Below are 15,838 nucleotides of genomic sequence, written 5' to 3'. Positions count from 1 at the left end.
AAACCTGTAAGACCTTCGTTCATCTTCAGAACACAAATTAAGATATTTTTGATGAAATCCGAGAGCTTTCTGACCCTCCATAGACAGCAACACAACTGACACGGTCAAGGCCCAGAAAGGTACAGTAGTAAGGATATCGTTAAAATAGTCCATGTGACATGAGTGCTTCAACTGTAATTTTATGAAACTACGAGAATACATTTTTTGTGCAAAAGAAAATAAACATAATGATTTTATGCAATAATTTCTTCTCTTCCGTGTTCCGTGTCCTCGACAAGAGTACCATGACGCATGCGTGCACAACACGTCAGCAGCATCACATGCATGCGTTGTGGTACTCTTGTGAACGCGTAAAACTTCATAAAATTATGGTTGAAGCACTGATGTCACATGGACTATTTTAATAATGTCCTTACTACCTTTCTGGGCCTTGAACGTGGTGGTAGTTGTGTTGCTGTCTATGGAGGGTCAGAAAGCTCTCAGATTTCATCAAAAATATCTTAATTTGTGTTCCGAAGATGAACGTAGGTCTTTCAGGTTTGGAATGACATGAGGGTGAGTAATTAATGACATAATTTTAATTTTGGGGTGAACTAACCCTTTAATATAATCTAAATAAACTATATTGTTCTATTTGTTTGAGTGGCCCAACGCAGCAACATTGGCTCCATCAATAGTGAGTGTTGAAGTGATTTGTGAAGGAACAATGATAAGGACGATAAGGATGTTTTGAAAACCTGTTCATTATTTTTGTCTCTGTTTTGTCTTTTAGGTGTCGTTTATGGCTATAAGGGTTTGCTGCTCCTTCTGGGTATTTTTCTGGCTTATGAAACCAAATCTGTGTCCACTGAAAAAATAAACGATCATCGAGCTGTTGGGATGGCCATCTACAACGTCTCTGTGAGTCTGTTTGTCTTTTTATACTTATCCCTCTGGACATTTTAAGAGCGCCTTGGGTGACATTTGAAATGTCAGTCGTCACCCAAATATTGTCCAATTAAAAGGTAGAACTGTTCAGCTGACGTGACTGAAATAGCACCGTGGTGGGTTTTTTCCTTTCGTTGCTCAAGTGTATTCTTCAGGCAAAGTCCTTGAGAAACGAGCACAACTGCCTGTAAACAGACCTGTCATACAAATACTTTCTGTCATAACAGTTTCTCTGCATAAACCATTTAGGGCATTTGGTCCATGGACGCATGGACGGTAGTGTACTTTCACGACATCTGGATGAGAAAATAATTGATCGCACAGAACTAAAACAAACCAAATATAGCAGAGTTCTCAGTGAGATCATAAAGGTGTGGATGTGAGGGATGAATGGTTAGATGCAGGTAAAAGTCATGGGAGCAGGCAGCGCCTGCGACTGACTGATTACCCTGTCAGTGTGATAATGTCCACCTATCATGTTTGCATCGGCCTGAATACATCAAACTGGTGGAAATGGATGGACTATTTACATAGTAAATAGCTCACCCACTCAGGTAGCACCATTTTTGGTCACATCCAAAGCCAAATGAGCTTGAAATGACTTGAAATTATCATCTGAGAGTGAGCTGGTTTTTAGCAAACACTCAGTTAAATTAAATCTGCACCCCCTGTCTGCGACCTTCATTACACCAGCGGTGTTTACTGAGGATTTAATGGTCAGACAAGAAGGTGATGATAAATAATAGACAAGCAACAGTCAGTAGTAACAAATGAAAGCTCAGTGAAATATGCTTGGTATTGTTGTATATTGTTTTTGAAGCACTGTAAAAAAAAATAAAAAAATAAATAAATAAATTTAAACCCATAAACTTGATGAGACTTTGATTTGGCTTGATTTAATATTATCACAGTAATTTACACTATCATTCAAAAGTTTGAGATTGTGAAAGATGTTCCCCAAAGCTGCATTTATTTGATCAAAAAAATACAGTAAAAAGGGTAATAATGTGAAATATTTAAATATTTAAAATAACAGTTTTCTATTGTAATATATTTTAAAATATAATTTATTCCTGTGATGCAAAGCTGAATTTTCAGCATCATTACTCCAGTCTTCAGTGTCGCATGATCCTTCAGAAATCATTCTAATATGCTGATCTGCTGCTCAAGAAATATTTCTGATTAATATCAATATTAATAATGTAAACACCGGGGAATTTTTGATGAATAGAAAGTTCAAAAATACAGCCTTTATATGAATTGTTTTTGATCAATTTGAAGAAAAAAGTGTTTATTTTTTAAACAAAAAATTCTCACTGACCCCAAACTTCTGAACAGTAGTGTAAATAATCAAAATATCATATTATATTGGTATATTAAAGGGATAGTTCAACTAAAACTGAAAATTCTGTCATTAATTAGTCACCCTCATGTCGTTCCAAACCTGTAAGACCTTCGTTCATCTTCAGAACACAAATTAAGATATTTTTGATGAAATCCGAGAGCTTTCTGACCCTCCATAGACAGCAACACAACTGACACGGTCAAGGCCCAGAAAGGTACAGTAGTAAGGATATCGTGCGCCTTGGGTGACATTTGAAATGTCAGTCGTCACCCAAATATTGTCCAATTAAAAGGTAGAACTGTTCAGCTGACGTGACTGAAATAGCACCGTGGTGGGTTTTTTCCTTTCGTTGCTCAAGCTTAGTTGGAAGTTGGCGTGTGAATTGGACGCAGTGTCCGTCTGGAGCTGTTGTGTGTCACAACACACTCATAAGCAGGAAGAACATGCCTGGAGCTCTTCAGTGTGTGGCTCTGCAAGATTTGATGGAAGTGAAGTGTCTGAGCCTGCCATCTCGAATGCTGTCCAGGGACGCAGAGCTTTCCAGAGGACAGGGAAAGGGGGGGGAGAGTTTCCCCTCATCACCGGGAATAAGCGTGCTCGTCAGTTTGACGTGACTGGAGCTCTAAAGTAGTTAGAAAACTCAAGTAAAGTGGTCCCTCAGTAATGTTGAAAGTTGTTTGTTTTTGCGCATCATCTCGTCTGTTCCACTTTAGCATTTCATTGCCGCCCCATGGCTCACGAGTCAGGAAAGCAGCGCGTACCACGCTGATAATGCACTCAATGTGAAGGCTAAATACCCGGGAATCTACTTTCATTTGCCATAAAGACTTGGTCTGTTTTCTATGGCGAAGGTTGATTGGAAATAAAGCACCAAGCTTTTGTCCATCAGCTTTTTCATTGTAAGCTTTTAATTTGAAGCAGTGTGTCTCTCTTGATCTCGGCCTCCGAGGATTATCCATTATACACTGAACCCAATTTAAGCTCAAATTGAGGGAGAGACTTTAGATCAGCAAGGGGCCGAATTTTGCATTTTAATCTTTTCTCTCTCACTCTCTTTTTTTCTAAGTCACTGGCCGACTCCTGGCCCTTAGCAAATGCCCATTCTGCTAAAGAAATGATTTCAGATGCCATCTGCCATGCCATTACGAACTCCATCACTTTTTAGAATTTCAGCTGCTTGGAGGACAATAATAAAGACAAGAGCGCTGCAGTTCACAGCAAACTGATACGATTTATTAAATTCATATTCTGAGGACTAGTTTGACACCCGAATCAAGAAACCAAATGCATGGAGGTTTTTCAAATGTTATTTATTTGGAAGAGACCATGTACAATATTAAACATAAATATTTTAATTTTATGTTTAATTTGATTGGCAGGTCACCATTAATAACCTCCTCTCAGTAAAATAACAGAACAATTTCTGCATGATGCATACAATATATCGTACATAAGTCATAAATTAGAAATATTTCTGATTAATATCAATATTAATAATGTAAACACCGGGGAATTTTTGATGAATAGAAAGTTCAAAAATACAGCCTTTATATGAATTGTTTTTGATCAATTTGAAGAAAAAAGTGTTTATTTTTTAAACAAAAAATTCTCACTGACCCCAAACTTCTGAACAGTAGTGTAAATAATCAAAATATCATATTATATTGGTATATTAAAGGGATAGTTCAACTAAAACATGATGCATACAATATATCGTACATAAGTCATAAATACTTTATATGCTCATAATAAACATGTGAGTTTAAAAGAATAGTGCTCCCAACAATAAACTTGAGGAAATAAACAGTGAATAACAACTTCAATTTCGTTTTTTTTCCCTCACTCAAAGCTAGAATGTTAACTTTTATCATGCATTTATGGTATTTTGAAGGATAATTCACCCAAAAATGAAAATTATGTCATCATTTACTCCTCAAGTTGTTCCAAGCCTGTTTTTTTTTTCTTCTGTTGAACACAAAAGAAGATATTTTGAAGACTGTGGGAAACCAAGCAGTTTCTGGTCACCATAGTATTTATTTGTTCCATACTATCGAAGTCAGTTGAGATCAGCAGCTGTTCAATTACCCACACTCAAAATATTGTCTTTTGTGTTTAACAAAAGAAATAAACTCATACGGATTTGAAACAACTTTTCATTTTCAGTTTTGGCTGAACTATCTCTTTAACTGCCAATATATATTCATTATCTTAAATTTATTCTTTCGTGTTCCACAGAAGAATTGACAGTCATATGGGTTTGAGCATGACTAAATAATGACATACTGTAAATCCCGTCATCATTTACTCACCCTCGTGTTGTTTCAAAGCCATGTGACTGTCATTCTTCTTTGGAAGACGAAAGAAAATATTTTAAAGATCGGCTTGCTGCTCTTTTGCATTCAGACTTCACTTACTGTTTGCATTATTCAGCATTGCCATGCATTTTAAGCTAAAAGCGTGCAGGTTTCCATACATCATTACTGCTCTGTCGTGGTGTGATTCAAATGGGCTCTGTGAAAGCCGTAGGCTACTGCTGTGAGTCCAGCTGTAAACCGCTTTGATTTAGAGAGACTGCTTTGCACTTTTTGCCCTGTCCAAATAACTAATGACCCTGCAAAAAAAGATCACCTCTGTTGATGCCAGACAACATTTTCTTTTTGTTAGCCTGGATAAGATAAATGACTGACTGATGATCAATATTTATTGATTCATGCTTCTTTCTCTCCTGGCTTCTGTTCTCCTCTCCTCTGCCTTCAGAAGACATTTTTTATTATATGAACACGTTATAAACGATCTTGTATTGCCTTCATCATTTATTTTTGCATTTATAATTGTGAAATAATTAGAAACTATTTTAATATTTATTGTGTAAACATTTATAAGGAAAAGTCAAAGTAAATATCATTTGAGAAATTTGTATTTAGCATTTAGTATTTAGTATATATAAAATTCTAGCTATGTAATTGGTAATTTTATTCAAAAACATTTTTAAATCTAATTTATAATGCAATACATGTATTGCATGATTTATGCGATTCATAATTCAAGAATTTAGAACATTGGTTCAAAAACATAATTTAGAAGAAATGACAGAACCCTCTTTTGATATTTGTTATTTTAGTATTATTTATATAATATTATAGTATTTATTATTATTTGATTAGAGTAGCTTTCTCTGTCTCTATCTATGCATTTTATTTACTTGGCTTTAATTCATTTTTATTTCATTTTTAATTTTAGTCATTTTAGTACTTCAAATTAAGGCAATATTTCTCATTTTTGTTTGTTGAACTTTTTCATCTAACATTTTATTATTAATGTTTTAATTTGATTTGATTTAATTTAGTTTATTTTATTTTATTATTTCAATTATTGGAAACAATATTTTTCATAGTTTTACTTAACAGTAACAACACTGTTGGACATTGTCAATAGACAAATTGAAGAAATGAGGGGTGAAAAGTGTTATGTAAACATCCATAGTTGAAGACACTTGTATATGTGCTTCTTTGTCTCTCTTTCAGGTGTTGTGTATGATAACGGCTCCCGTCACCATGATTCTGTCGTCTAAGCAGGACGCCTCGTTCGCCTTCGCCTCGCTGGCCATCATCTTCTCCGTCTACATCACTCTGGTTGTCCTCTTCGTCCCTAAGGTACAACAGAAGATCATTTTCTGAAAACAAGAAGGAGCACTAATGTAAATATTGCATTACAGTGATGAATATTAATGATGGATAACTAGAGCAGGGGAAGGAGTGATCAAAGAGGCGTGTAAATGTGTGACATATGCATCTCTCTCAGCGGTCTGCTCGTGAAATCTTAAGTGACGATGTTATTGAGATGTGGTGTAATCAGTGTCAGCAGAGGAGACAGGTGTTATTACACATCTCAGGAGAATATGAAAGAGATGAAAGTAAAGACATAAAGTACTTTTGCACACAGCCAATGTGTACAGAGAAAGACGACATGTTGCGTCTACACCCAGAACAGTGTTATTTAAGAAGAGATGAAAGTAAAGACATAAAGTACTTTTGCACAACAGCCAATAAGAGCTGCTATGTGTACAGAGAAAGACGACATGTTGCGTCTACACCCAGACCAGTGTTATTTAAGAATTATTTTTATACTATTACAGTTTTTATTAATATTTTGAATTAGCTTTTACTTTTATATTTTACATATTATTCCAGTTAGTAACATTAGTTCTTCAGCTTATTTCAATTAGTTGCCAAAACAACATTTCCATTTTTCGTTTTATTCAAGTTATTCGTCTAATAGTTATATTTTGTTTCGGCTTTATTTCAGTTAACAAACTAGTTTTAGTTAATAATAACCCTGCTCCAGACCTTTTTTGCTGTATGCATAGTATGTTTCTTTATGTTGCACCCTGATCACCTGTTTCATTTGGGAAAATGTGTGGAACAATGTATCCCACAATGCACTTTACCCATCCATTTTCAGTCTGAAGAATGAATTGAGCAATCCAAGCAATATCAGTCAACATTTTGAACCTGATCTCTCTGAATTACTCTTTAATTGGACTGCTAAGAGGCTCTCATATGCCAAATTAAATTACAATTTTAAATAACAGTTTTAATTTCTAAGATAATAACACTATGACTCAATAAGTATAGTCTAATTTTATTTGAACTCATAATTGCTGACTGTTTGATTTGTTATTTTTTGTTTTTTATTACTTTTATTATTTCTATTGTTGCCTGTTGCTTACCTTTCGCTTATATCGACTGTATATATTCTGGTATATTCTGTCAACATGAGCCTCGTGTGGTGTGTTTGTGTGTTTGGTGCAGATGCGGAGACCAGGATACCCCCTCGCTGTCTCCGACAACCACTCCCTCCCTCCCACCCTCTACCAGCCCGACGGCAAGATCAACCGCAACAGCTGCCACCCCGGCCGACTGCAGCTCCTCTACAAGTGAGCCTGGAGGAACTGGGAGGAAATGCAAGCGGGGACATGGCGAACTGAAAGGGGGGAGAAAAACAAGCTACCTTGATTCGCGGCCCACAATTTTCCCCATCTCCACCCAGCAGACGGCCTTGTTTGTTTCTTTTGTTTCTGACGCTTGCTGTGATTCATGGGAGGTTATACACAGGAGGCTTGAGAATCTGGTTTTGATTGCATCATTCGATGCGTCACCGTATTTGAAAATCACACATGCTTTGAACCATTTCAATGTTCAAATGAGTAACCCTCAGCTGATTTTGACTCGGAAAATTGTGGACGAATGATGACATGCTAAAAACGTCCTTACAAAAACATAATTATTCCCTTAAAATACTAATATTCTGGAATCTATGAATATTGTAATACCACAATTTTTCAATACGTTTAGCTTTTTTTGTTCATATTTCCTACAGTTCAATCAGGTTGTCTGAATATAAGCCATGACACACCAAGCCGACATCGGCCAACGTCAAGCCATCGTAGAGCATCAATCAGGCTAGTTTTTGTGGTGTGTTCAGCACAGATCTATTGGGGGCTTTTTGGCCTATTAAGCATGTTGGATCAACATTCATTGAGAGAGAACTCTGATTTTACAGGCTGTTCGGTTTAACAAACAAGTGCTTGAGAATAAAAGCAAAAGTCATGAATGCAAGCACAGAAGTCAAGACGGCACAGACCGAAGGCTGTTCTAATTTTTTGTCATCTGACCTGAACATCCAATAACCAAATATTTTCGAATTTTTCATCTATTGATACATGCAGTTGTTTTCTCTCATGTAGGCCTAGAATGTACCTGCTAGCTGGCATTGGCTGTAGCCGTCGCAGTATGTTCAAGCGCAACTTTTAGGCCAGACACGTGAAACGAGGCAACAACAGTCAGCTTTCGTTGCTGCTAGGTTGGTTTGGTGTGTCAAGGCCTTAAAGGGATAGTTCATCCAAAAATGAAAATTCATTCATGTCATTAATTACTCACCTTCTTGTCATTCAAAACCTGTAAGACCGTCGTTAGTCCATGTCACATGGACTATTTTAATAATGTCCTTACTACCTTTCTTGACCTTGAACGTGGTAGTTGCGTTGCTGTCTATGGAGGGTCAGAAAGCTGTCAGATTTCATAAAAAATATCTTAATTTGTGTTCTGAAGACGAACGAAGGTCTTATGGGTTCGGAACGACATGAGGGTGAGTCATTAATGACAGAATTTTCATTTTTAGGTGAACTATCCCTTTAAATTTGAACTCTGAATCTGCATTAGAGAGACTGACCGATTCACACACACATTTGGTGCAGTGTCAATCGCGATCACATTTCGATATCATGACATTGAATTGCAATATATGTATTGCGATATGTATCATATAGTGAAGATGTTGCCGTTGTCATTGCAGTCTGCCAAGTGTTTAATATGCAATCGCGAGTCAGTGTGGTAATGACATGGAACATTTTTTACATTTACATTTATTCATTTGGCAGATGCTTTTATCCAGTGCATTTTACAGTACCTCTAAAGTTTACATTTTATCAGTATGTGTTCCCTGGGAGTCGAACCCTTGATCTTAGTGTTGCTGGCATCATACATGAACTGCGTTTGACTTCTGACTACTTCATATCCTGTTGTTAATCTACCAATTTTCCAATTTCAACATGACCTCATAAACATACTTTTACAGCTGACAGTATTACGAAATGTCTTGTGACCAAGAACAACAGATTTATAATGTCCTGTTTTTTTTAGCCCATTACCTCATTTTGAACTCACTTTTTAGGGATTCCTATCTTGCATCACAGACATGATACCTCAAATCGTGTAGTTGGTTGAAGAGAGGTGTGCTATTGCTTTTCTAAGTGATCAGACTCATGATTTTCACCAGGCAGGTGTAAAAATCCCATAAATTTACACTGAAGGAAGGACATTTTTGTAAGAAACCCACCAGAATACCTTAGCAACTTCATAGCAACACCCTGCCAATTTAAGGTGATTTTTGCATGGACAAAAATCACTCATAATTCCTTTATTAAACAAAATGTCTAGCTTCACAATAAGCTGCAATGATGTAATGAAATGATGTTGGTTTGCTTATAGCCAGCTTTTCTCCCAGAGCATGCTGGGATAATATATTAACAGTCACAAGCTGTTGAAGGCGTTTGAAGTCTTTGTACAGAGGAGACGTAATTTCATCACAGATTTGGTGGTTTTGTTTTTATTAGATCCCCCTTGTCGCTGAAAGCTGCAGATTGAATCTCCCAGCATTGTAATGCAGTTTGCTTCTAAATGGCACCTGCCATATTATAGTCGTCACAGGATGCTGCTACTTTGCAATGCAGATAACATTAAAAGTGCATTGTGCAACCATCTTTATTGTGTGTTTGGTACACAGCAATGAAAAAGATTTTTGAAAAGAGGAATTAGTTCATAGGTTGAGCGTGCAATACGGTACTTTACTTGGACACACACACTCATCAGCTGCTTTGTGTCACTCAAACCACGTTACATTCCTGATTTAATCAATAACTGAAACCTTACTGTACAGTACAGTACATGATTTCTAAACACAGTATAGAGGAACTGTAATTCTTGGTCACCTCATTATGAATAAAACGCCAGTTTCCTGTCTGCAGCGCCCCCTAAATAACAGTCTTCAATGGCAGCTTTTCTCCACAGCTGTGTCTGTTTGACCCTCGTATACTCTTGCTGTATCTCAGTGTGTGCGGCTTGGATTCATCAACAGGCCCGTACAGCAAAATTTCCTCGGTTTCAGCTGGACTATAAATGGTTCGTCTCGTCTGCTTCATTTCCTTCTTTGCGGCGGCAAAGACTCTCTCTCATTTGGAGGGACGGGATGTACAGAAAAAAAATCCCTACAGGGACTATGAGAGTCATTTGTCTATTCATAAGTGCTTGTGACAATAGCACATTGCTCATTATTTTTGAGAACTGTTAATACCTCATAATATTTGGAATGTTGCTGCTGATTTTGTAAAACATATATAGGCTGTGTTTGGAAAAGCATGCTAGTATACTACCCTTAGTGTAGTATATAGTATGTATACTGGGTACATTATGTGGCAATGAAATCTCTCAAACTGCAATAGAGTGAAACATTCGGGTTCACAAAGTAAAAATCCTGTTCATTTTTTTTTTTTATAGGGAAATTCGTTTTTTAATAGTAACTTTAACCTTTAAAGACAGACCTACTCTGAGCTACGAGGTTGATAATCTTTTGTTGAAGCCATCAGCCCATATTATTAAACACATTTTTCAAATAATCATGCTTAACGGTGGAATTCCTTGTGAAAAACTACATTACCCATGATTCTGCAGAGAATCTCCACCAATCAGAGAATTGCAACAAGTAAATCGTGCCAAAAGATCTCACGAAGCTCTGCAAATGATTTAGAGTCAGTTTCCCTGCACTCTTAAACAAATTAAATGTTTGTATGTATAATATGCACATTTTGCAATAAAAGTAAAATATTTTATTTCTATATCAAGTCTACTGTATATTTCTCCGTCTTTTTTAATGCGTTTGTCATTTGCAGTGCTTCATGGGATTGTAGTTCTTTACATCTACACCTTTGTCTTTTTGTCCAATTTTCAAATACTTTTTTGCTTCAAACCAAAAATTGTTGTGAAATTGTTGAAAAATGTTGTAATTCATCTCCTATCTGGTTGGTTTGGTTCATGGCTTATAACAAAGACTTTCTTAAATCACTATGGTAAAAATGATTCGGAGAAATACTCCCAGAACCAATCAAGTTGGCAGTCACTGTTGCATTCTATGAACCGATATTATATAATATTAAGAACCCAAAAGTTATATTTTGTAACTAGGCCTATTAAAATGCATATCAACCATATTTATTTATCGAATGATAACTGGACGCAATTTACTGTTTGAAAGGTTTAGTATAGCATAATGCATACACTTTGAGATACAGTTTATACAACCCGATCTCAAGAAAGTGCGTATAAATAGTACGCCAAATAAAAACTCGTGGTATTGATACGCAAAAATGGACTTTGGCGTGTATATGCTACGCGATGGGTAGGATTAGGGTTGTGGGGTAGATGCGTATCATATGCACGCCAACAAATTTCGTATCATATGCACGCGAAAACTGCGTATTATATGCACGCCAAACACATGCGTATCATATGCACGCCAAAGTCCATTTTTGCGTATCAATACCATGAGTTTTCGTTTTTATTTGGCGTACTATTTATACACATTTTCATGAGACCGGGCTCGTATATACTGGCAGTATAGTACTATACTATGCTACAGTATACTAGTATTCCATTCCGAACACAGATGGAGATTGAACTGCATCATGATGTCATCGTTTGGGTGTGTCATAAGCACTTGTGATTGGCTAAATGGTGCTCCGTGATTTACACAAACGCTGATACAAGATGACTCTCCAGGAATCCTGGGGAGGATGTCGTGAACATGAGTACTAACCCCACCATGGTGTTTATTATCGGCCTACTGTAATATTTTATTCATCATTTCTTGTCAAATGGTGGTTCAATAATAATTATGATAGTGACGTTCATGCAGACAATGATATGCACAAATGTTCATTGTGTAAATGCTAAATGTACATGATAAATGTATTCTCTTGCACAAAGTATGAAGTATATCAAGTCAAAGGTATTCGTATGTGGTATTGAAAATATATTTGTATTTGTACTATGATAGATTCTGTACAACGCTATTGGACTGGTGTCTATGGTGAAATAAATGTAGTTTTTGCTACATTTTTTAAAACTCTTCATCTCTTTAGTGGTTTTTGTGTTTGATGAGCCACGAAATGGAAATGCCATTTCCATTTACACTTTTGAGATATATTTAGAGCATTGTTTGATGCTTTTTCTGTTTTCCAAACAAGTCTTCTGCATTTTAAAATATAGGTGGCACTTCTAGTTTTGGTAACTGCCATTCAGAAGAACTGAAACAAATAATTCAATGTTGCACTACAAATAATCAGTTTGACTGAATGAGCTGTACATTTTCTGTCATGCTCTATTTTAATTGCTCAGGAAAATAATTTAACGCTGGATGTTTTATTTGTGACATTGGTATCACAAGAAAATCTGTGATGGGCGGGCTTTTTTGTTTCTTTGTTTGCAACAATATACAGACAAGAAGACAACAGACACTACATTTTTTAATGAACGATATCCCATGAATAATTCACTTCGATGCTCTAAGAATCTCTAATTTTTCTCCCAAATCCCCACTCTCACACGTGCTTTTAAACACCATTTTCTCCCTTTTTTACTTCTAATCTTTAATATTAGGGAAAAAAAAGAACCGTTACCAACTAAAGTTTATGCCTGAATACAATAGTGTAAAAAGATAAACACAGGCTGTAAAACTCATTTAAAAAACCCCATTGATTTCAACCAGAAGTGCTAAAATGCTGTTTTGGCCTGCAAAAATGCATCATCCCTGCAGTATATTGAATTCTGTTTTTTAAAAATTCTTATTGAATTCAACCTTTAAACAATGGCAGTTGCTAACTGTTTACAGTCCAACAGAATTTACTCATAATTTGCACAAAGCGTCTTGCCCTGACCTGAGATTTATGGGAAATACTTTTGCACGGACTAGACAATTCAAACTTTTAGTTAAAAAGCAGCATTCACAGTTAACTACTTTGGCGTGTATATGCTACGCGATGGGTAGGTTTAGGGTTGTGGGGTAGATGCGTATCATATGCACGCCAACAAATTTCGTATCATATGCACGCGAAAACTGCGTATTATATGCACGCCAAACACATGCGTATCATATGCACGCCAAAGTCCATTTTTGCGTATCAATACCACGAGTTTTCGTTTTTATTTGGCGTACTATTTATACACATTTTCATGAGACCGGGCTCGTATATACTGGCAGTATAGTACTATACTATGCTACAGTATACTAGTATTCCATTCCGAACACAGATGGAGATTGAACTGCATCATGATGTCATCGTTTGGGTGTGTCATAAGCACTTGTGATTGGCTAAATGGTGCTCCGTGATTTACACAAACGCTGATACAAGATGACTCTCCAGGAATCCTGGGGAGGATGTCGTGAACATGAGTACTAACCCCACCATGGTGTTTATTATCGGCCTACTGTAATATTTTATTCATCATTTCTTGTCAAATGGTGGTTCAATAATAATTATGATAGTGACGTTCATGCAGACAATGATATGCACAAATGTTCATTGTGTAAATGCTAAATGTACATGATAAATGTATTCTCTTGCACAAAGTATGAAGTATATCAAGTCAAAGGTATTCGTATGTGGTATTGAAAATATATTTGTATTTGTACTATGATAGATTCTGTACAACGCTATTGGACTGGTGTCTATGGTGAAATAAATGTAGTTTTTGCTACATTTTTTAAAACTCTTCATCTCTTTAGTGGTTTTTGTGTTTGATGAGTCACGAAATGGAAATGCCATTTCCATTTACACTTTTGAGATATATTTAGAGCGTTGTTTGATGCTTTTTCTGTTTTCCAAACAAGTCTTCTGCATTTTAAAATATGGGTGGCACTTCTAGTTTTGGTAAATAATTATGATAGTGACGTTCATGCAGACAATGATATGCACAAATGTTCATTGTGTAAATGCTAAATGTACATGATAAATGTATTCTCTTGCACAAAGTATGAAGTATATCAAGTCAAAGGTATTCGTATGTGGTATTGAAAATATATTTGTATTTGTACTATGATAGATTCTGTACAACGCTATTGGACTGGTGTCTATGGTGAAATAAATGTAGTTTTTGCTACATTTTTTAAAACTCTTCATCTCTTTAGTGGTTTTTGTGTTTGATGAGCCACGAAATGGAAATGCCATTTCCATTTACACTTTTGAGATATATTTAGAGCATTGTTTGATGCTTTTTCTGTTTTCCAAACAAGTCTTCTGCATTTTAAAATATAGGTGGCACTTCTAGTTTTGGTAACTGCCATTCAGAAGAACTGAAACAAATAATTCAATGTTGCACTACAAATAATCAGTTTGACTGAATGAGCTGTACATTTTCTGTCATGCTCTATTTTAATTGCTCAGGAAAATAATTTAACGCTGGATGTTTTATTTGTGACATTGGTATCACAAGAAAATCTGTGATGGGCGGGCTTTTTTGTTTCTTTGTTTGCAACAATATACAGACAAGAAGACAACAGACACTACATTTTTTAATGAACGATATCCCATGAATAATTCACTTCGATGCTCTAAGAATCTCTCATTTTTCTCCCAAATCCCCACTCTCACACGTGCTTTTAAACACCATTTTCTCCCTTTTTTACTTCTAATCTTTAATATTAGGGAAAAAAAAGAACCGTTACCAACTAAAGTTTATGCCTGAATACAATAGTGTAAAAAGATAAACACAGGCTGTAAAACTCATTAAAAAAACCCCCATTGATTTCAACCAGAAGTGCTAAAATGATCTTTAATATTAGGGAAAAAAAAGAACCGTTACCAACTAAAGTTTATGCCTGAATACAATAGTGTAAAAAGATAAACACAGGCTGTAAAACTCATTTAAAAAACCCCATTGATTTCAACCAGAAGTGCTAAAATGCTGTTTTGGCCTGCAAAAATGCATCATCCCTGCAGTATATTGAATTCTGTTTTTTAAAAATTCTTATTGAATTCAACCTTTAAACAATGGCAGTTGCTAACTGTTTACAGTCCAACAGAATTTACTCATAATTTGCACAAAGCGTCTTGCCCTGACCTGAGATTTATGGGAAATACTTTTGCACGGACTAGACAATTCAAACTTTTAGTTAAAAAGCAGCATTCACAGTTAACTCTCTTTTAATAGATGCTGATTGATTTTTCAAGCACATACCTATAAAAACATAGCATTACTATTAGGTGAATATGAACTCCAATTGATATTTGATGGCAGATTATAGCTGTAAGCAAATTAAAATTACACCCATAATGTAGCCTACACATTATCCCTCAAGTTTTTCCACTGTATTATGTCACAGAAACCCACTGATTTTATTGCTCCTCAACCATTGTTGATTAATAAGAGTAACAGATAGGCCTGAAGTAACCACAAAAATGCCCACTCTACATGAGTGTTCCCTGGAGCCTGACATGGTGGTGTGTGTTAGGGAGTTTCCCCTCACCGAAACCACACACTTTTCTCAGATGAGGAAACAGCGTCAGCGGAAACGTGCACATGGAGGGGTTTGCAAATGCATGACTGAAATGCAATTTCCCTAGTACCCTGCTTTCTAATTTTAAATACAAATATCTTGAGGACTGAGGGGACTATAGTTTTTGCAGAGATAATTCATCACGACCAATGTTTCCTCTGCAGTAACCTCTGAGGCTGCACAACCAATGTTTATACCCTTTGCTCTCTCAGTAGCCTAATATCAGAACCAAAAACAAAGCTGATTAAAAAGCAAGTTGGAAACTGCAGAGAAAACGCAAAGTACACATTAGAATTACACAGATTTATTACATGTTTGAATTTCATTACAGTAGCAGTGCAGTAGTTTTTCATTCTTTTAATAAATAGTTCAATAAATAGTTCAATAAATAGGCTACAC

At 36.0% G+C, this 15,838-nt stretch overlaps 1 protein-coding gene across 1 annotated transcript in view; it reads left to right on the top strand.

Moving 5' to 3' along the window:
* Positions 1–7,212, top strand: part of LOC107754790 (gamma-aminobutyric acid type B receptor subunit 1-like) — a 55,154-nt gene extending 47,942 nt beyond the window's left edge. Inside the window, exons 13-15 of the mRNA XM_016571377.1 lie at positions 773–900; positions 5,797–5,925; positions 7,084–7,212. Of these exons, the coding sequence (XP_016426863.1) occupies positions 773–900; positions 5,797–5,925; positions 7,084–7,212 (386 nt within the window). The remainder of the gene's footprint in view (positions 1–772; positions 901–5,796; positions 5,926–7,083) is intronic.
* The last annotated feature ends 8,626 nt before the right edge of the window (positions 7,213–15,838 follow it).

The sequence above is a fragment of the Sinocyclocheilus rhinocerous genome, unplaced genomic scaffold (assembly GCF_001515625.1).
Source record: "Sinocyclocheilus rhinocerous isolate Xijiao unplaced genomic scaffold, SAMN03320098_v1.1 scaffold21, whole genome shotgun sequence".
Taxonomy (NCBI): Eukaryota; Metazoa; Chordata; class Actinopteri; order Cypriniformes; family Cyprinidae; genus Sinocyclocheilus; species Sinocyclocheilus rhinocerous.
This window is presented reverse-complemented; position numbering and strand designations above follow the sequence as displayed.